The following is a 17,893-nucleotide window of genomic DNA, read 5'->3' on the forward strand; positions in this document are numbered from 1 at the left end:
TGAGTATGCCCTTCACATTGCTAAGATCTTCTTTGACACTGAAGACTGCAGCCTGATTCTATACAATAAATACATCAAGCAGTTTTACAAGATGTGTATTGTTTGTAATCGATGCATCTATGTTTTGCACCCAGAATAGGTCCCAAGGTAGCATTTCTTACAAAAAGTTTTGCAGAGTTCCGTTTTGTGTCTTCCACTAAATGACTGCAATATCACATCTGCTACCACTTCTGCAGTGAGATTTGCAAGGAAATAATAGAAGTCATCACATGTAGTACCTGTAACTGTTTCTGAGTTTTCACACCATTTACGGTGCCCTGTCTCACAAACTCCTGGTCCTATTCTCACTCAGACTCATTGGTGCTTTCTCTCATGTCATACCTCATTATGCGAGCAATTAGTCAAACTTCAAACAGCAGCACACATGTTATCTTTCCAGTTTCTGCTTATACTTCCTTTTGCTCTGATGCCTTTGAACTTTAAGCCATATATATAAACATAATATAAACTATATCTATAATATAAACTATTTATATTATGTATACATTATATTGATGATATAAACTACTAGCACCTACTAAAGTTTAGGGAAAAGGCAAGCTGTCTTGTCTACTTTTTAAGCAAGTAGTTTTCTTTTCCATCACAAATACCTACATTAGCCATCTCCCCTTCCCACCTGTTTATTCCCACTTGACTGACTAAAAGTGAGCTATGCAACCATTTTTTTTCATGGCTATTTACCTAAAATAATGGAAACCTGAGCTGAACTGGACCCATGGGGCAACTTTAATGTAAACAGAAGAGCATCTACAAGAAACAGAATACAGAATAAAAAGGGCAAGGTAAAAAGACTACTAAGAATCCCTGAATCAAGGAACATATACAGCTTCTGGAATTAACAAAGATCCTTAAGCTATACAAAGATTGAAAACTCCTGGAAGTTCTCTGACTGAGACCTGAACACAGTAGTACTGTCTGTACTATAATGGGCTTTCCCTTGGATGCGTGATTCTTTAGTATTTGTTGTTGAAAACTCCAGGTGCCACAAAAATTCGGGTGAAAAAAACCCCAATTATGGAAAAATAATGATTAATGAATGCCAGTATTTCTGAGAAATTAAGTACACCAAACATGGCTTGTACATAAGTGGAAGAGTTCTCAATGAAGACGTAGAAGAAGCACTACGTGAAATCATACAGCAGTATGAAAATAGGATCCTACACCAAAACTTTCAAGTAAATATTATCTATGGCTCTGCAAAGATATGTGTTGTTGTAGAAATAAGCAAAGGAGAAGAAAGGGAATATTTTAGGCTAACAATGCCCAGCCACAACTGGGGTAATGTTCACTTGCTGGAGAGCAGCTTAAATCAAAACAAAAGCTGCTCAGAATTTCATTTTTTTTCAGCTAACAGAGAAAGTCCAGAAAGAGTTTGCATTCTGGCCATCAGAACTACATTCCTCATCAACCATCTTTTCTGAGTAATGGTTCCTTTATGGCCTTCTGACAGAACAACATTTGTAAACATGTTGCATTGCTTATCACCACACACAGGTCAGCCTAACCCAAGGCTGGCAAGAGCTGCTGCCTTTTCAGACCAGGCCTGTAACAGCAAATTAAGTTGTGCCAAGGAGCATTTTGAAGCTATTGAATTTGTCTATACCATGAAACTGCCAGCATGTTTTCTGGCATGTTTTTGACCTAGGTTTGCCAGCACTTTGCCAAACAGTTCCTGGACAAGGTTCAGGATGTAGCACAGGACAGAGAACTTTCCAAATACAGAATCTGGATGTGTCCATTCTCTTCCAGACACTGAAAGAGTTTAAATGTATGGACAAAAGCTATTCTGTGCCAAGGGACAATCTTGGTATGTTTAAATTACTAGTACAAATGGATCCAGAGAAATCCCAGATGTCTGCAGTTGCTCTCTTCAGACACTTTTTGCCTGACATATTACTGTACATTTGATTTTCATGCTGAGACGGGGAATTTTCATTTTTAATATTGGATTTCCTATCCTCACCTAAAAAGGCTGTGTATTCAAAGCAGCAGCTACACACTGTCACAGCACCTGAGAAAGGAATCAAGAAATAAAACTTGATGTGGCTAACATACCAAAAAAAAATACGCAATTGAGTCAGATGTGACAAAATCAGGTCCTGAACTTTGTGATGAAACGTTTGCTAGATTCGCTATCCACTATCTCCACATGCTACTCAACTCCCCTTCTATTGATTCAGCTTTCACTAACTTTCTTCTGAACCAGTGTATTTAGTGATTCTTGCACTGATGCTATAGCCTTAGTCACTGTTACAGGATATGTCTGCAATGTTGCACTGCCTCCACACATGCATATTACTGTAGGATACCCCTTGAAGACTCCAATGTCAAGGCAATTTTCATTCAAACTTCCAAATTAACACCTTTTTACTGCTAAAGCACTGTTAGGGAGCTTGTAAAGCAAAAAATCAGGTACCTATTACCGATATTTTTTTTAAACAACTACTATAGTTTCAACTATTGACTGGATGACATTGCATTTCCTTAATTAGTTTATAAACCCTAGTCCTCACTTAGTCCCTAAGCCCTATGATAATTTATAGAGAACAGCTGATGTGAAGACAGCAACATTTTGGGTATCAAATGAAACTGTCATACACAGTTCTAGGAAGGATATGCTGACATAAGTTCTTACACTGACTTCTGTAGGAGGACATCCTTTATTTGTGTGTGATACTGCACCTACTTCATGAAGTCTATGGCTAGTCCCAGGGAAAAGCCATCTAAGCAGCAAAAGGCAGTGCAGTGTTCTTATTTGATTTTTGCACCAAAGTGCTGTGATCAGATAGAAACTATGCAAATATTTCTGTATGAATGCAGTTAGAACATTTTTGTGTAATAAACAGGTCAGAGTGGGAAAACTTGAGGCTTTATTCCTCAAACAAGATTTGTACTGAAATAAGTTAGAAATCACTGAGAGTTGTAATCAAATAAATTTTAAACATAAGCTAAAGATGTGGTATGGATATATTGTCAGTTAAATAAATATGTTGACCTGTCTTTCTAATTCTTAATTTGTTCTCTAGGAATCAATATCTGCACTTTATTTTTTTCTTTTTCCCCTATAATAATGATTTATTTTGTCAAATGTTAGCTAACGAATTCTACTGTCCAAATTAGCCCACATTTTCTCCATGAACTCTTGCAGGTTGTTATTTCTATAAAACCATTGCCAGAGTTTAGAAAAGTAGTGTAAACCTTTATGGCATCACAGTTACAGGGTGTATACTGAATATAGTATGATAGTGGTATCTGAATGTAGTGATTTATACAGTGAATACAGTGACAGATTTATAAGGTTAAACTTAATTGTCTGATTTGCACTTCTTTGAGCTTTTAATAATTTTCTTTTGTCAGAATTTTGTATTTTTGTGAGAATTAGTACTGACAAACCATTTTATTTTAATTCAACATAATTTGAAATCCATCAGTTTGAATATGAAAGACTCTTCGAGCCTTCCAGTTCCATCCCTTTAATATTACTAGTTTAAACCAAATGAAGGAAAATTATATTGCTGTTTATTATTTGACACTGTAAAACACCCTAAAGCCCTCTGACAGACTTTTATACTATGCATGAATGTGCTGCATACAGACACAATTCCTTTCCAAAATTTCTTGTTTCTGTTGAGAGATCAATGCCCTTTTAGGTAAAACAGATTTTTTACAAATTTCTCTTCTTTAAAAGGCAAAAAACCTGTTAATATGCTATTTTGTAATGTCCAAACCAGTGCTGTCACATTTATAACTGCCTGTGAAACAAAATTTCAGAGCCAGCTGGTAGTCCTGTGGAAAGGTAAGGTGCTATCACTTATGAATATCACACTTGAACTCTAAACATCTCTTGGTTCCACCAAGAAATTCTGTGGAAAAAAAGGTGTTTGACTCAGAAGGAAAAAACCCAAACATTACAGTGTTCCCTTCAGGCTCTTTATGACCATATGAAAAAGATATAAAGGTAAGTACTAGAAAGAGCCTTGTCCTCCCTGACTTGAACAATGAAAGAAGACAATTCAATTCAGGTCCTTTCAATCCAAGAATAAGACACTGTTGCCTCAAAGTAAGAAAAAAGTTCAAACAAATAAAAGACCTGCAGAGCCTCCCAGTAAGACAGCACCTAGTTCAACCTGTTAACCCTTGCTAATTCATCTGTGATAATCACACCATGAATTTTATCAAGAAATAATAATTCTGCATCCTTACCCATGCTGATTGTCAGCCTTCACCGATAAGCATTTGACAATCTTATTCTGAGGAAATCAGTGTTTCAAGCTCTAGCCTGCTTCCAGTTGAACACAAAGTATTATGCTCAAAGGGCTATTAAACAACAGGTTTAAATGTCTACCCAAGAAAAATACGTACAAAATTGTAGCAGGACACATGTTGAATTAACTCTGTCTCTAGCTAGGGAATTTTAGAGACTGAACAGCATTACTCTTTACACATTCCTGCATCTTACTGCCAGGCAAAGACAGCAGAGAAGCAGCATTCCATGTATTCTTTCACTGCAGTATATGGCAAAGTAATTAAGTTCTGATCTTGTAATTCAGTATGCATTTCAAAGTTGCATTTTTGGTTTCTTCTGACTATTCAAACCTGTGAGGTTTCTCAGAAAGTTTATTTCACATATGCTGAACATCAGATATCACATGATGTCGTCAAGTACTTTGCCAGTGATTTGAAGGAAATGTTAGAACCTCATGCATGTTTCTACTCAGAATTAACATAAAATCACACTCACTATGATTCATTCAATTTTATATTTTATCTAATGTAAACGGTCTTTCATAAATATAGTTTGAAATGGAAATGGATATTGCAGGAGTACTATTCATTTTAGAAAGATTTGCATACTCAAAGAAAAGTAATGAGGTATAATGTAATATAGACAGATATTACATATACAAATACTGTGTATTAAGAACAATATGGCTGTTGGTATAGCTTATGAGATGGGGTAACATAGCTGTATTTCAGGTTTAGTGATCTAGAATAGCTTTCTGAGATACTTAACTGATTTTATTTAAGGTTCTAAAGGTGCAAGTCAACTCATTTACTAGCAAGCATAACTGCAACACAATGCTCCAATGCAGAATACTCCATCTAAAAAGTGCAAACAGCAATAGTGAGCTGTTGCAATTTGAGTTAATTTGGCAATATCAAGGCCTTTTAAGAAACGGCATTAAAATTTTAATGAAAAAAAAAAAACCCACAAAAAAACCCCAAGATACTGGCTGCTATAAAAAGCTTTAGCATGAAAATAATATCTGAAATCCTGTCTCTAACCCTGCATCCTGGTGGTTGACTTTAGAAAGGTCTCTTCCATGCTCTGAGCCTCTGTTCCCTCTTCCCTAAAAGACATGGGAGCCCTTGTGTTTGTTTCACTCATTCCAATTGCAAGTTTTTTCAGGCAAGGACTGTCAGAGTCCATTTGGACTCTGCATGTTACTGCCACGCAAAGAACAACAAAATGTCCGTTTTGCTAGAACTGGAAGTTTATCCTAGAACACAGCTGCTACATCCTCTCTATGCCATAGATAGCCTTAGAATAATGGACCGCTTTGAGCCAAGCACATATTTGTAGTCTGCCATGGAGAGGCATTATGAGAAATATAGTGGTGGCAAACTAATCACGTTAATGCAACATTGTAAACTAACACTGCTTTTGCTAGAAAAGACATAAACAATAAAATCTATTTATTGTAGGGGATACTTGTTGATTAGGAAAACTGTATAAAGACTCTAATGTGAACAAAATTTTATTGCTCCATTACAAAAAAATAGTAAGGTAATGTCCATGTGAATTACCACGTGATCTCCAGCCTTGAATTACTATGACAAAACTAGAGAGTTATTGTAGTGAAGGCATGTACATGACATAGTTATCTAGTATGTAGCATGGTTACGGTCATAATAATAGCAAGAATCTAAGCTAAAAAAGGTTCAGAGGCAAAGAGACTGTGTTCCAGCTCCTAGAGGGCACAGAACAAATGATTTGAGATATCAAGGGCTCAAGCCTACCTAAAAAGACATGAGTTAGATATAGCCTAGGCAACTCCGGGAAATTCACCTTTGTGCCATCTTAAAAAAATACTCAATTTACTTGCTGTTCAAAATAAGTTAGATGAACTGGTTGTATTTTATCTGATGTGTCCTGAGATTTAATGGCTGCTCATCATTAATTTTTTTTTAAATGTATTCATGCACAAAAAAAAGAAAATCTTGGTTAATAAATCTGTTCTGAATATCCGACAATGGAAACACTGCTCAAAATCTTCAAGCACCCAAGGAAGATGGCAAAGATCTGAAGCTTTAACTCTAGGTCACATTGTTAAATGTTCTGCTATTCCCTCCTTTCCTTTAAGTAAGTATCATGCTACCACCCAAGAATTAGATGTGAGCATTTGCAGCTCCTGCACAAACCAGGCTATCCTTTCTTTCTGAGGAAAGATTATAGAAATGAACACCTATTCCCTTGGCATCACACTTTCCTACATGTGGCATCTTTCCACCATCTCTAAGGTGAAGGCAAGGGATAACGGGTCTCGTACACTTGGACAACACAGCTGTCACACTCTGTCTTTCCACACATTTTCTTCCTCGGCAGCAGAAGAAAGATGTTTCAGGTGATTTGGATGACAAACATGAGCAAGAAATTACGCCTTGTGTTATGCACCCACTATCATAGCTCCTAAATTAATTTATAATTTTTGTGGAAAGAAACCAGATCCTAATTGGTATTTCAAGGCCTCTTTTAATAACGTATCACTTTCAATAGCCTATATATTGCACAGTTGTTTATACCTCACTGCACAGATATCAATATGTGTCAACCTGTGTTATTTCTTAACAGAATTTAATTCAGAATATATGCTTTGCTGTACTTCAGTGCCTTACAAATACTGTCTACACTCCATTATTCAAGACAGAAAAATGATGCAGGAAATAACTGCTTTTTCATTACTATGCCATATACATATATATGTAGTTATATAGAAAAAGGTTACGACATTCAGTTGCAAACCTACAGTAGTTTAAATGCTATCAAACTGCTACAGCCTGCTTAGTTCATAGAATTATTATTTTTGGCTTACCCATATCTGTAGCTTAATTCTTTTTTCATTTTTGAAAACTGTTTTTACTTTGAAATCAATCCCAACCGTGCTTACAAATGCAGATGTAAAGGAATCATCAGCGTATCGGAATAAAAAGGAGGTTTTCCCAACACTGCTGTTGCCGATAATGAGAAGTTTGAACATGTAATCAAAGTTCTGGTCAGATGTATCTTTCTGGCCATATCTGGAATCTTGAGCAGATGCCATCTGTAATTCAAAATAAAAATAAATAGTTTATTGTCTCTTATATCATATAAAAGTGGAAACAGACTTTAATGGAATTTTTGATACCAGCTATAAATGAACTAAAGAAATTCACACAGCTTTAATTCTTTTTTATGATTCTTGTATCTATGGTAATAGTTCCAGTTGCAAAAGAGGAAATAAACATCACTGGTGACTGGTACCAAAAAAAAAATATCAATTTTGAAAATCCATGACCGTTCTTGAATATATAATTAAAAAGATCTACCTTCAGAAAATGTGATGAATGAAGTAGTGAAAACACAAATATATTTCACTTGTGCAGAAGGAAGAGATCAATGTTGCATTATTAAGTAGAAGGTATGTTTCCAAGCAAAAGCTTACTATGTTTTACATCTGATAAAATTCTTGAACCATTCATTTTACTTTAAATATGTTGCTGTCTTTTATAATACCTAAAACCTTATTCAAAGCATTATGCCTTTAGCAGCTTTCAGTTACCATACCATTAAACAGTGTGTTTGGTATATACCTCTGAAATGAGGTCTTGATTTCTTCTAGTTCTAGTCTGTTCTATAGTTTCGGAATTTGCAATGTTAATGCAACATCATCATAAGTGGCAGTTGTCAACGTTTTCAAATCTGAGTCCATAAATACAGTTTCTAATCCATATAAAACACCTGAATATGCACAGATTACTGAATGCAGCTAAACAGCAAGCTTATTTTACTCTAGAGACTACAAAGATTATGGGTTCCATTTATAAAAAGTACACTTTTGGCTTTCAGGAAGGTTGCAGAGATTAACTTGAAAACCTTGCAAAAATTCTACCTGGGATGCTCAAAAAACAGATGGCAAAAATAAAATACTTAGAACTAGGTAGTGTTTCACCTCATATGCTTTTTAAGAAAAAATGTCAAGTATTTTGGGATGGTGGCAAGATTTTAAATTCTTGGAGTCTGGCAATACTAAATGCAACAGTTTTGCACACTGACCTCAGACGGAAAGACACACATCATATCCTAACATAAAGGCTCACGGAAAAGCAGCTCATGTCAAAGCTTCCTAAGTTAGACATTCCAGAGTGCACTCGTGCAATGAGAGAGGACAGATGGAACCAGGGTAAGGGCTGTACACTAACCCACCTTCTCAGCAGATTTCCAATTACTACAAAAATTTTCTGAACTAATTCTGCTGTCTCATAGCACAAATAACAGAATGCCATCTTCTATGGGCTGCTGAAGAGGCATATAGAAGCACGGACAAAAAGTCGTGAAGGAATCAATGGAAGTAGCAAACTTTTGAGAGAAAATTCAGTGTAAGATTTATGTTTCATAAATAATGCACTAGGGAGTGCTTGATTTCAGAATTACCCTTTCATTTGGTAGTGACTAAAGTTCTTGTTTAAAAGGTACCTACATGCTTGCAACCTGAGTGCTTGTATTGGCCGTAATATTTATTAACTTCCTTCACAGGCATGAAACAAAGAAGTATTAGAACAAAACCCTAAATATTACCAAGCATACACATTACTAATCTTTCATCTTTCTGATTTCTATAGCAAAAGACAGAAACATATGCTGCTCACCTTCACTGCTCTCCTTTACTGTGAAAATATTTGGGGATATTTCACTTAGAACGTGAGAAAAAGAAAATCAAATGCTGTTTATACCAGTCTAATCACAACTGGCTATGAAGTAGTAAAGAGTATGCTAGTGTTGTGTACAGTTTGCAACTAGGAGTCAACAAAGTCCAGCAGACAAAAGACTGCACTGGCTGGGGATGCCAGTGTCTAACCTGTACACCTTCCCCAGCAGCCTTTTCTGCTGCCCTTGTGGCTCCTCCCTGTGATGCAGCAGCTGAAACCAGTAGTTACTGCTTCTAGCAAGACGAATAGTTTTCTTTCTTGATTTTATCTCCTAGGAAGCCATCCATGTAGCTTCTTCAACTCACTTAAGGTTTAAAGAAAAGGGGGTTTAGCTTTCATTTAATTTGCTGTCCTCAGTCCTATGTGCCTTACCATTCATCGCCATGTACTTTAATGCCTAACACTTCAGAAACAGTCTGATTCAGTGAGCAGAGGAATCAGGAGACCTGGATTCTAATAATAGGCTTGCTAAATCTTGTGCAGTATATAGCCTTCCTGAGTAAGAACAGGTTTCCTGTGGATGGCTTTAAACACAGACTTGCCCCAGAAAGAATTTCAGTGTTCCACTAAATTAATGTGTTTATGTGCATTACCTATGCAATAGTTTCCTTAAAAGTTCTTAAAAAATAATAAAACAATAAAACCCAACCTTCACTGTCCCTTGAACTCATGGATTCATTACTTGCGGTACCACAGACAGAATTATGGGCAAGCTGAACACAGAATTGCAGCTAACTTTTATTTCAGGGACAGGAGTATGTCTGCCTATTACAGGATGCAGAAGGTATAGGAAAGGATTAATTTTGTCACCTCCCACCAGGGGAATCATGACATGATTTGGGAGGTACTGGCTATAATTTATACTGTTTGGAAAGACTAATTTTAGCCTATAGAGCCAGCCAGGTATCTTCTAAACAAAGATCCAAAGAACTTTGGATCCTCTCTCACATCCAAAACCGAATGAGTATTAGAAAAGTACTAGTGCCTGCATTAGACTGAAGAAACGTCAAACTGAGTATGGATGCTAAGACTTTGCCATTACTTCCCACATTCACTCATTCTGTAGTAAGCTCAGACACAGATTCTTCAGAATACCATTCACATCACCTATATCAGGGTCCTGCACTAAATGATAATCTAGAGAAGTCTCTATTTTTCTGCTGACTGTAAGGGAAATCTAGATGTTTGGTCCTCTTGAACTTTGCGAATATGTCTGCAGACTTCCTTAAATGCAAGCTGCTGACTTCAAGTAAGTATGGGATGCACTGTAGCCCACTTCCCCATATATTAGTATGTCAGTTCACTCCTAACTGGACTTGTCCCTGCTATGGAGGCATTTGGCAAAGAAATGTGAAGAAGCTAGTGCTGTTGTTATGCTCTTCCTTTGGAAAGAGTGCTGGAAAATATCACAAGGAATGCAATGTTTGGACCTGTAATTAAATAATGCATACATGGAGGAGAAACAAATAAACATGCCAGACTCACTAATGTTATGTTACTCTGTTTCAAAGAAAGCAAAACTCTTACCTTTATTTTGACAAAGTTCTCTTTTCAAGTGATTAAATGGGTATATTAAACAAGCATCACTTCCAGTAAAACTCACTGAGCTTTCTTGTCAGTATTTTTTTCTCCTTATTTAGTGAAACTGAAGATAGAACACACAAGGCTATTTTTATTAGTATATTGCATACTTTATTTTTTTGTTGAATGAGTCCCTATTCAGATCCCTGTACCCATCAGGTTGTTAGCACCAAAGGCAATCTCAGGTTACCTCCTAAAGGACCCAGGACAGACTTGAAAGTCCACTAGGAAATCTAAACTCAAGACAATGATCAGAAGACTTACAGTCAGGAGGTCTCACATACCTTCTCCCAGTTTTGATACAGAGTAGGGTTGTTCCCAGACTGAATATGGACCAAGGGCAAAAAAGAACGGCTTTATGTTCTTCCTTGCTTACAGCATATTCTTTTATATATCCACACTCCTTAAATAAGGATTATTTATGGGCAAAGGCAAGTTTAATCATTGAGTTTCCTATATCAGACTCAGGTACTTTTCAAGTCTTATATTCAGCTGTTTCCTTGATCCCAAAATAATAGGCTAAACCAAGGCAGGGTGGAGAACAGATGTCTGAAGAAGTATGTGTTTACCTGCCACCTTCATGATAATAACAAAACACTTGACTATGTTATGCTTTATGGCCTTACAGGACCTCTTTCTTTGATAGAATTAAGTTGAACAGCTTTCTCATTTAAGCAGAGCAGCATGCCATGAATCCCCCTGGCCTGTACCTCTATATGCATTCCACTCTGAATGCCTAATGCAGGATAAATTGCCCCTGGAAAATATGACACAAAAGGCAAGAAAAGCTGGGACTTAAAATACTGAGGCTCGTTCTTTATGCCTTTTACAAATACATTGGTTTTCTTTAAAAACTATATAACCAGGCATGTCTTAAAGGAAAAGATCAATAGTAAGTGCAAAAAAAAAATTGCCTTGTTTCTATCTACAGTAAGGATAGACAGACACTGATTTGTAATTTACATTTGTTTCAAAGAGCAACACTCCTTTACATAAAGCGTAGAAATATATACATTTCCATTGCTTTCTAAAAAGAAACTGACTTTAGTCATTTTTTTAGTAAAAAGACAGAGTTCCGTGCACACACAGCTTTTTGTGAAGTGATCTGTGAGGTGATCTTTTTGCTTTTTGTAAAATATAATCAGTCAATGGATATTAAAACAATGGAATACAATGGGAAAATTCAATGTTTGTAACTCACTGGACTGTATGTAGGATGCACCACAAGCGAGTGTCTAATGTGCAAATCAAATGCCATCATCAGAGTAGTAAAAATGTTACCTAGATCCTTATACATAAGAACACCACGACAACATAACCCAATCATTAAGAAATCAATGATATTCTAGGTAAAATACCAGGCCAATAATCTAGAGATTGGGTTTTATTTCTAATCTTTCAGAGGTATCCCACGACTTGTTTTCCTTTTTTCTGTATCTTGGACAAGCAGCTTATCCTCCCTTACATTTGGTGCACTCTCAGAGAACACATCAGTATCCACAGATGCAGAACAGAGCCAATTCTCACAAATCCTTATCATCTAATTTTTAACTGTCCAATTAATAAGACTTAGAGTTCAGTGGACAATGCACCAGCCACTTACTTTGAATTTACGGATTGCTAGCCATCTGCAGAGCACAGCTTGTGAACCAATGTACTTGGCAGCATGAGGAGAAGCTTATCTGCTTCAAGGTATTATAAGGTTAGATTCATGAATATGTGTAAGCATATCATAACCTAATTGGAAATGTGTAGTTAGAAATGCAAAGTTTTATTATAAGTGGCATACTGAAATGACAAGTTGGGGAATATTGGAAAGATACAGAGAGGTGAGGTCTATTACATTCTAAAGAAGCTCTACTTGCTTCCTATCAGCAGAAGTAGCACAAACGTGGCCACAGTGCTGGCAGCTGTCCAGGACAGCAGAATGCAAGGTGCAATAAAGAACAGTTCTGGCAAGGCTCTAGCACATGGATTCTGGTGAATCCACTTGTGGTGAGCTAGGGCATTATCTCTTCTTTGTCTTTCTTTAACCTAAGTTTACCTTCTCCATGAAAAGGGTAGCTTAAGAAATGTATTTCCAATTCCCACTCTAGGTAGTACAGCAAAATCCCCTTCTCCAAATAGTGGCAAAATCAGAGATGAAGTCCTAAGTAGGTTAGCCTAACACAGGATGTCAAGAAACCACCAAAAAAGTGCAGCTCTGAAAAAAAAAAAAAAAAAATACAAGCTGTGTCAGGCCAAGTACTCCAGTAGAAATTAATTTGAATTTACCAGGGGGTAAGAAAGAGAATGAAGACAAGGTGGCTACAGCCCTCTGTCATTTGCCCTATTTAGCGCAGCATTCAGGGTTATGAGACTAGCAAAGACCGTGCAGCTTCTCTAGTCTCCACAGCAGCTGCATCAGGCCAAAAGACACAGTGAAATACTAATGCCACTGTCTAAGGCAGTGGTGAGATACCATTTGTAACAATCTGGTCATGAATGTTTACAAAAGCTGAGTTCAGACTGGAAAGTACAGAAAAAGTTTATTAGGAAGACCAGAAGAATGAAGAGCTTATTTTATGAAAGAAACCTTTTTAAAAAAAAAAAATAAAAAAATAAAAAAGGAGTAAGCAAAACGTGAGCTTGTTTCCTTAGATAATAATCTGGAGTGAACATTAGAGAATGAGAACTATTTAGACAAATGAAAACTGGAGCAGGCACTGGACATTAAGAAGTTAATATAAACTAGCCCTGAGTACCTTCGAGCTGGAGATTAGAAAGATCTAACCAGCAAGGGAATGAGCTTCCACAGTACACTTCCAAAAAGGGGTAGTGACAGAAAGAGGACTACTGACTCCAAATGCAGCTTGATCAATTAACAAAAAGGTGTATATGACCTGCTCTGTGGACTCTAATGGCTTGGCAGGCTCTTCCACTCCAGTGCTTCTAATTTGAACCAAGATTAATGTATCTAATAATTTTGCTGAGTGATAGGAGATTAATTGCCCTGCTGACTCCTATGTCTCAGAGCTTTGATTTGGCTTTTTTCATCACAACTTAAATAAACTCTCATATATCTGGAAGCAGTCTTTTTTACTTGCTATTGCCCTTCTCCATTGTGTTTGGATGTGTACTGTTGCAAACCTGTTTTGTCTGGGCATAACCATTGCCAGTGACAACAAGATACAAAAAAGCCAAGAAGAAAATGTTCTCCTTGGCAAAGCTGATTATTTACAGATTATTTCCCACTTCCTAGCTTTCCCTCACCTCTGTGGCCTCCATCACCTTTGAAATGATCTCATGCCCTGGCAAGTGAAAGAGAGGGTTTCCGGAGATCTAGCATTTTCTTCAAAATGCCATCATCATAATGCCCACATGCTCTGATAAACACTAGGAAAAGGTTATCCAAACTACATTTCCACTTTCTTATTCTGGCAAAGTGTAGCTCTGTGGGAAGTCTGCATGCTACAGTCAGATAGGGAGTGAAACTTGGAGTGAATCAGTGTATGAATCACTGAGAATGTTCCATTGAATCTTCACTTTTGAAAGCACCATGGAAGCCTTAGGGGAAACCACTGAGAGACACAGATGTTTCAACTACTTCACACCAATTCTTAAAAGAATATGCAGAAACCATACAAACTTCTATATTTCACAGAAAATGCAGCTGACTGCTTTTGACTTCTAAACTAAAGCCCTCTCCATGGACATAAGCCCTACTAAGACTTATATCCATTCTTTGAAAACATGGCTAGAAAAATGAGAAGTAGTCAGAAACTGACCCAGAACCAATTGTACCCAGCAGATGACAACAGCAAACTTTTACACTAGGTAACTCCTTCTCTGGAAGGACTGTTCGGGCTGCTTTTCTGGTCACTGTTGGCCCTTCTTGCCTACAGAGAAATTGCATGAACTTGAGATTGAAACAATTTGTAAATACAGAAAGATAATGCCGCTGCACAGGCCCTTTTCCTCCTCCTGCTAAAATAGTTCTACTTTTTAGTTTTCTTTTTAATTATTGCTGGATAGAAATGAAAAAAAAAAAAAAGCTTACGCTTTCCTCTGAGGTTTTTTTTTTTTTTGTCATGATCAAAAGACATAGACTTGATCACTCTTTCTGCAATTCGGAATAGTAGCTCTGTAACAGACTGTTCCATAACTTCGTTGTGTGCAATGAAGCAACTACATTTTTTTCACGTAATAGGAAATCAGATAGCTAAAAGAGATAAATCAAGCAATTAGTTCAGCCAAACTAAACACATTTGGACAAGGATCAACCATACTAGCCTGATGCTGGAAAACTAGGCACGTTTAAGAAGAAGAATATACAACAGAATAGTGCTTTACTGGAATTCTTAATAATAATAATAATAGAGTATGCTGGTAAGAGTGTCAAGTAGAAGAAAGAAAAATAACACGCAAACACCGAATGTGGGGGAAAAAATATCAAACCTCATCTGCCAGACTGCATTTTCACATCTTGGAAAAATCCAGATGCTTCTGATTATGATTTTGAATGAGATAAGCTTAAAAATAGACACTGTTTGACCATCTCACCAGCCTTGAAAATGTGGAAATTTTAGGGTTTTTTCTAGATCTCTGTCTTTTTTTTTATACTAAGGGTGTGATTTCTCCTGACTTTTAATCAATTGTATTTAACATATATTTGTACTGACAAACATAAAAAAATTAAAAGTTTTTCTCCAATGTGTCAAAATACATATATATATATATATATATATATATATGTATGTATGTGTGTATGTGGACCTTCCTTTCTTTAGAAGATTTTAATGTACCACTTTTTTGTTTCCGTAAGCCTGTAACAACATCGGTGAATTCAACACTGCCAAAAAGGTCAAATGCAATAGTGACCGACTTGTAGTTGTGACGCTTTACTAGTGAAATTTGCTTTTAATGAAATGCTCACCAAAGCCAATACATACTAAACATGACTTCAGTATCTCAATAAGCATGTGTAAATAAATGTGAAATACCACATAAACATTTCCAACACACACATGTAGCATTCAGGACCAGGCATTTTCAACAGCATTCTGATTATTGCTGCTCTCCAATCAGAAAGCTGAAAGACATTCTTAATGAAGAACAGCTTATTTCTAGTGCACCTCTTTGGCTGAAAGGTTTCAGCCAAAGAGCATCTGAGCAATTGCTCTGCAAAATATACATGAAATGATCAGTCTCTGCCCAAAGTCAAGCAGCCCAAAGTCAAGCAAACCCAACTCCATTTCAACATAACTTAAGATTTCAGACTTCACTTTGAACACACATATTGAAAAGGATGCAGAACTTCCCTTCTGTTACTGTCAGAGTAGATATCCAGCATAAAAAATATTAGCTAGCAGAGCTGCAGTTCGTAACTTAAATCACAACGGACAGCAGAAGTGCTCTTTGCATTGTATAAAACCATTGATTGTTCCCAACCCACTGGTAATATGACCGACTTTCTATTAAAAAACAGTCATGTGTTCAAATATAGTTACAGTCTGGTGCCCCCAGAACTGCTTCCCGCATGAGATTATAAAACAGGTCCTAATTAATAACTGAAGTACAGTTCACCAGCATAAACTGTTTGGAACCAACAACCTAGGAACTGCTAAAAACTCTGTGTAATGTAACTTGTATCTGCACAGCACCTGTTTCTCCAATGCTATAAGGAGCATTATATTCTTCCATACCTAACAACTGCTGAAAAGGGGCCACCCCTTCGCTACCCCCAGTCCTAGCCCCGAGCCACCTCTCCTGTTGCAGACGGGTAACTGCTTCTTGAATAAACGGGTGGAAGATACCGCGCCGATCCCTGCGCATCCAGGTGGGACCTCCTTACATCCCATCGCCCAACCACTTCCACCCGCCCGCTCCGGGGGAGCTGCCGCCGCGCTGCGAGGGCAGGGTCTGCACAAGACCGTGCGGTGTGCCCAGGGCGACCCGGAACCCACCCGCGGCCGCGGCGGCGGGGCGGCGGCCGCGGGAGGGCCCCGCCGCTCAGCCCCCCGCCCCCGCTGCCCCGCTCCCCGGGCCGGGGCCCCGCACCCCTGCCCTGCCACGGGCCGCGGCCAGCGCCCGCCCGCCGGGGACACCTCTCGCAGGGACACGACCTCCGCCCGGGCCCCACCGCACACACCCCCGGCGCCCTCAGCCCAGTCCTCCTCACACCCGCCGGCCGCCAGCGGGAGAGCCCGGCCCGGCGGCCCCGCCACGCCGCCGCAGGCGCCCGGCTCTCGGCCGCGCTGCGCCGGCCGCCCCCCTGGCGGCTCGCTCGGCTCCGGCCCGGGGACCCACCTGCACGGGCGCTTCGTGCCTCATGGCCGGGCGCGGCCCGCCGCTCGCTCCGCTGCCGCCCGCCGCCCGCCCGCGCACGCCAACAGCCGCGGCCGCCGCCCGCCCGGGCTCTGCTGACAAACCCGCGTCGCGATCAGCACCGGAGCTGTCCCCGCTCCGCCCCCGGCGCCGCCCCCCCTCCCGCGCGCGCCCGGGAGCCGTAGTCTCCCCGCCCCGCCCCGCCGCCGCCCGGCCGCGCAGGCCGCACTACAGCTCCCGCGGCGCTCTGCGCACGGCGGCCCGCCGCCGCGGGGGACGGCGCGGGCGGAGGCGGCGGGGCCAGCGCGGCGCTTTGCAAACTCGTCGCGGGGCCGCGGGGAGCGGCTGGGCGGCACGGGGCGCTTGGCCCACGCAGCGGCGCGGAGCGGGGCCGGAGGGAGCGGGGCCGGCCCCGCCGGCCCGGCGGATGCGCTGCCGGCCCAGCCCCAGCGCCGGCAGCCGCGGCGGAGCGGGGCCGGGCCGGGGCAGCGAGAGCGCTGCGGGCGCGGCAGGCAGCGGCGCTCGGCGGGCTGCGGGGAGTCGCGGGGCGGAGCGGCGGAAGCCGCGCTCCCGCGGGGCCTGGAGGGCGCGCCGCGAGGCACCGGCAGCGCTTCCATGTCGCGTCCCTTTACCCGCCGCACCGGCAGCTGCGCTGGTCCCGCTCCGCCCCGCCGGCCCCATCACTCTGCAGCCCGGGCGCCGGGCCGGGGGCGCCCGCCGGGCAACGCCCCGCAGCCAGCGGCCCGTGGGCGCCGCAGGGCAGGGCTGGGGGCGGCCTGCCGTGCCCACCGCGGCTCGGTCCCGCCGGCCGCCCGGCGCGCCTGGCTCCCGCGGCCGGCCCTGGGGCCGAGCAAGGCCGAGCGTCCTCGGCGTGGCAGCGGCTGATTAATGTCTGCGCTGTTGTAAAGTCAGTCCCTACCCGCGCTACTTCTCCTCCTCTTTGTCACATCCCATTGTCCCCGCTGTCCCCGCTAGGATC

At 40.6% G+C, this 17,893-nt stretch overlaps 1 protein-coding gene across 1 annotated transcript in view; it reads right to left on the reverse strand.

The window, feature by feature from the left end:
* Window positions 1-16,998, reverse strand: part of RAB3C (RAB3C, member RAS oncogene family) — a 139,556-nt gene extending 122,558 nt beyond the window's left edge. The window contains exons 1-2 of the mRNA XM_040580304.1: window positions 16,897-16,998; window positions 7,155-7,382 (exon numbers count right to left, since the gene is read on the reverse strand). Coding sequence (XP_040436238.1) covers window positions 7,155-7,382; window positions 16,897-16,920 — 252 coding nt within the window. The 5' untranslated portion in view covers window positions 16,921-16,998. The remainder of the gene's footprint in view (window positions 1-7,154; window positions 7,383-16,896) is intronic.
* Window positions 16,999-17,893: the final 895 nt, after the last annotated feature.

This window comes from Falco naumanni, chromosome Z, assembly GCF_017639655.2.
Source record: "Falco naumanni isolate bFalNau1 chromosome Z, bFalNau1.pat, whole genome shotgun sequence".
NCBI classification, from domain to species: domain Eukaryota; kingdom Metazoa; phylum Chordata; class Aves; order Falconiformes; family Falconidae; genus Falco; species Falco naumanni.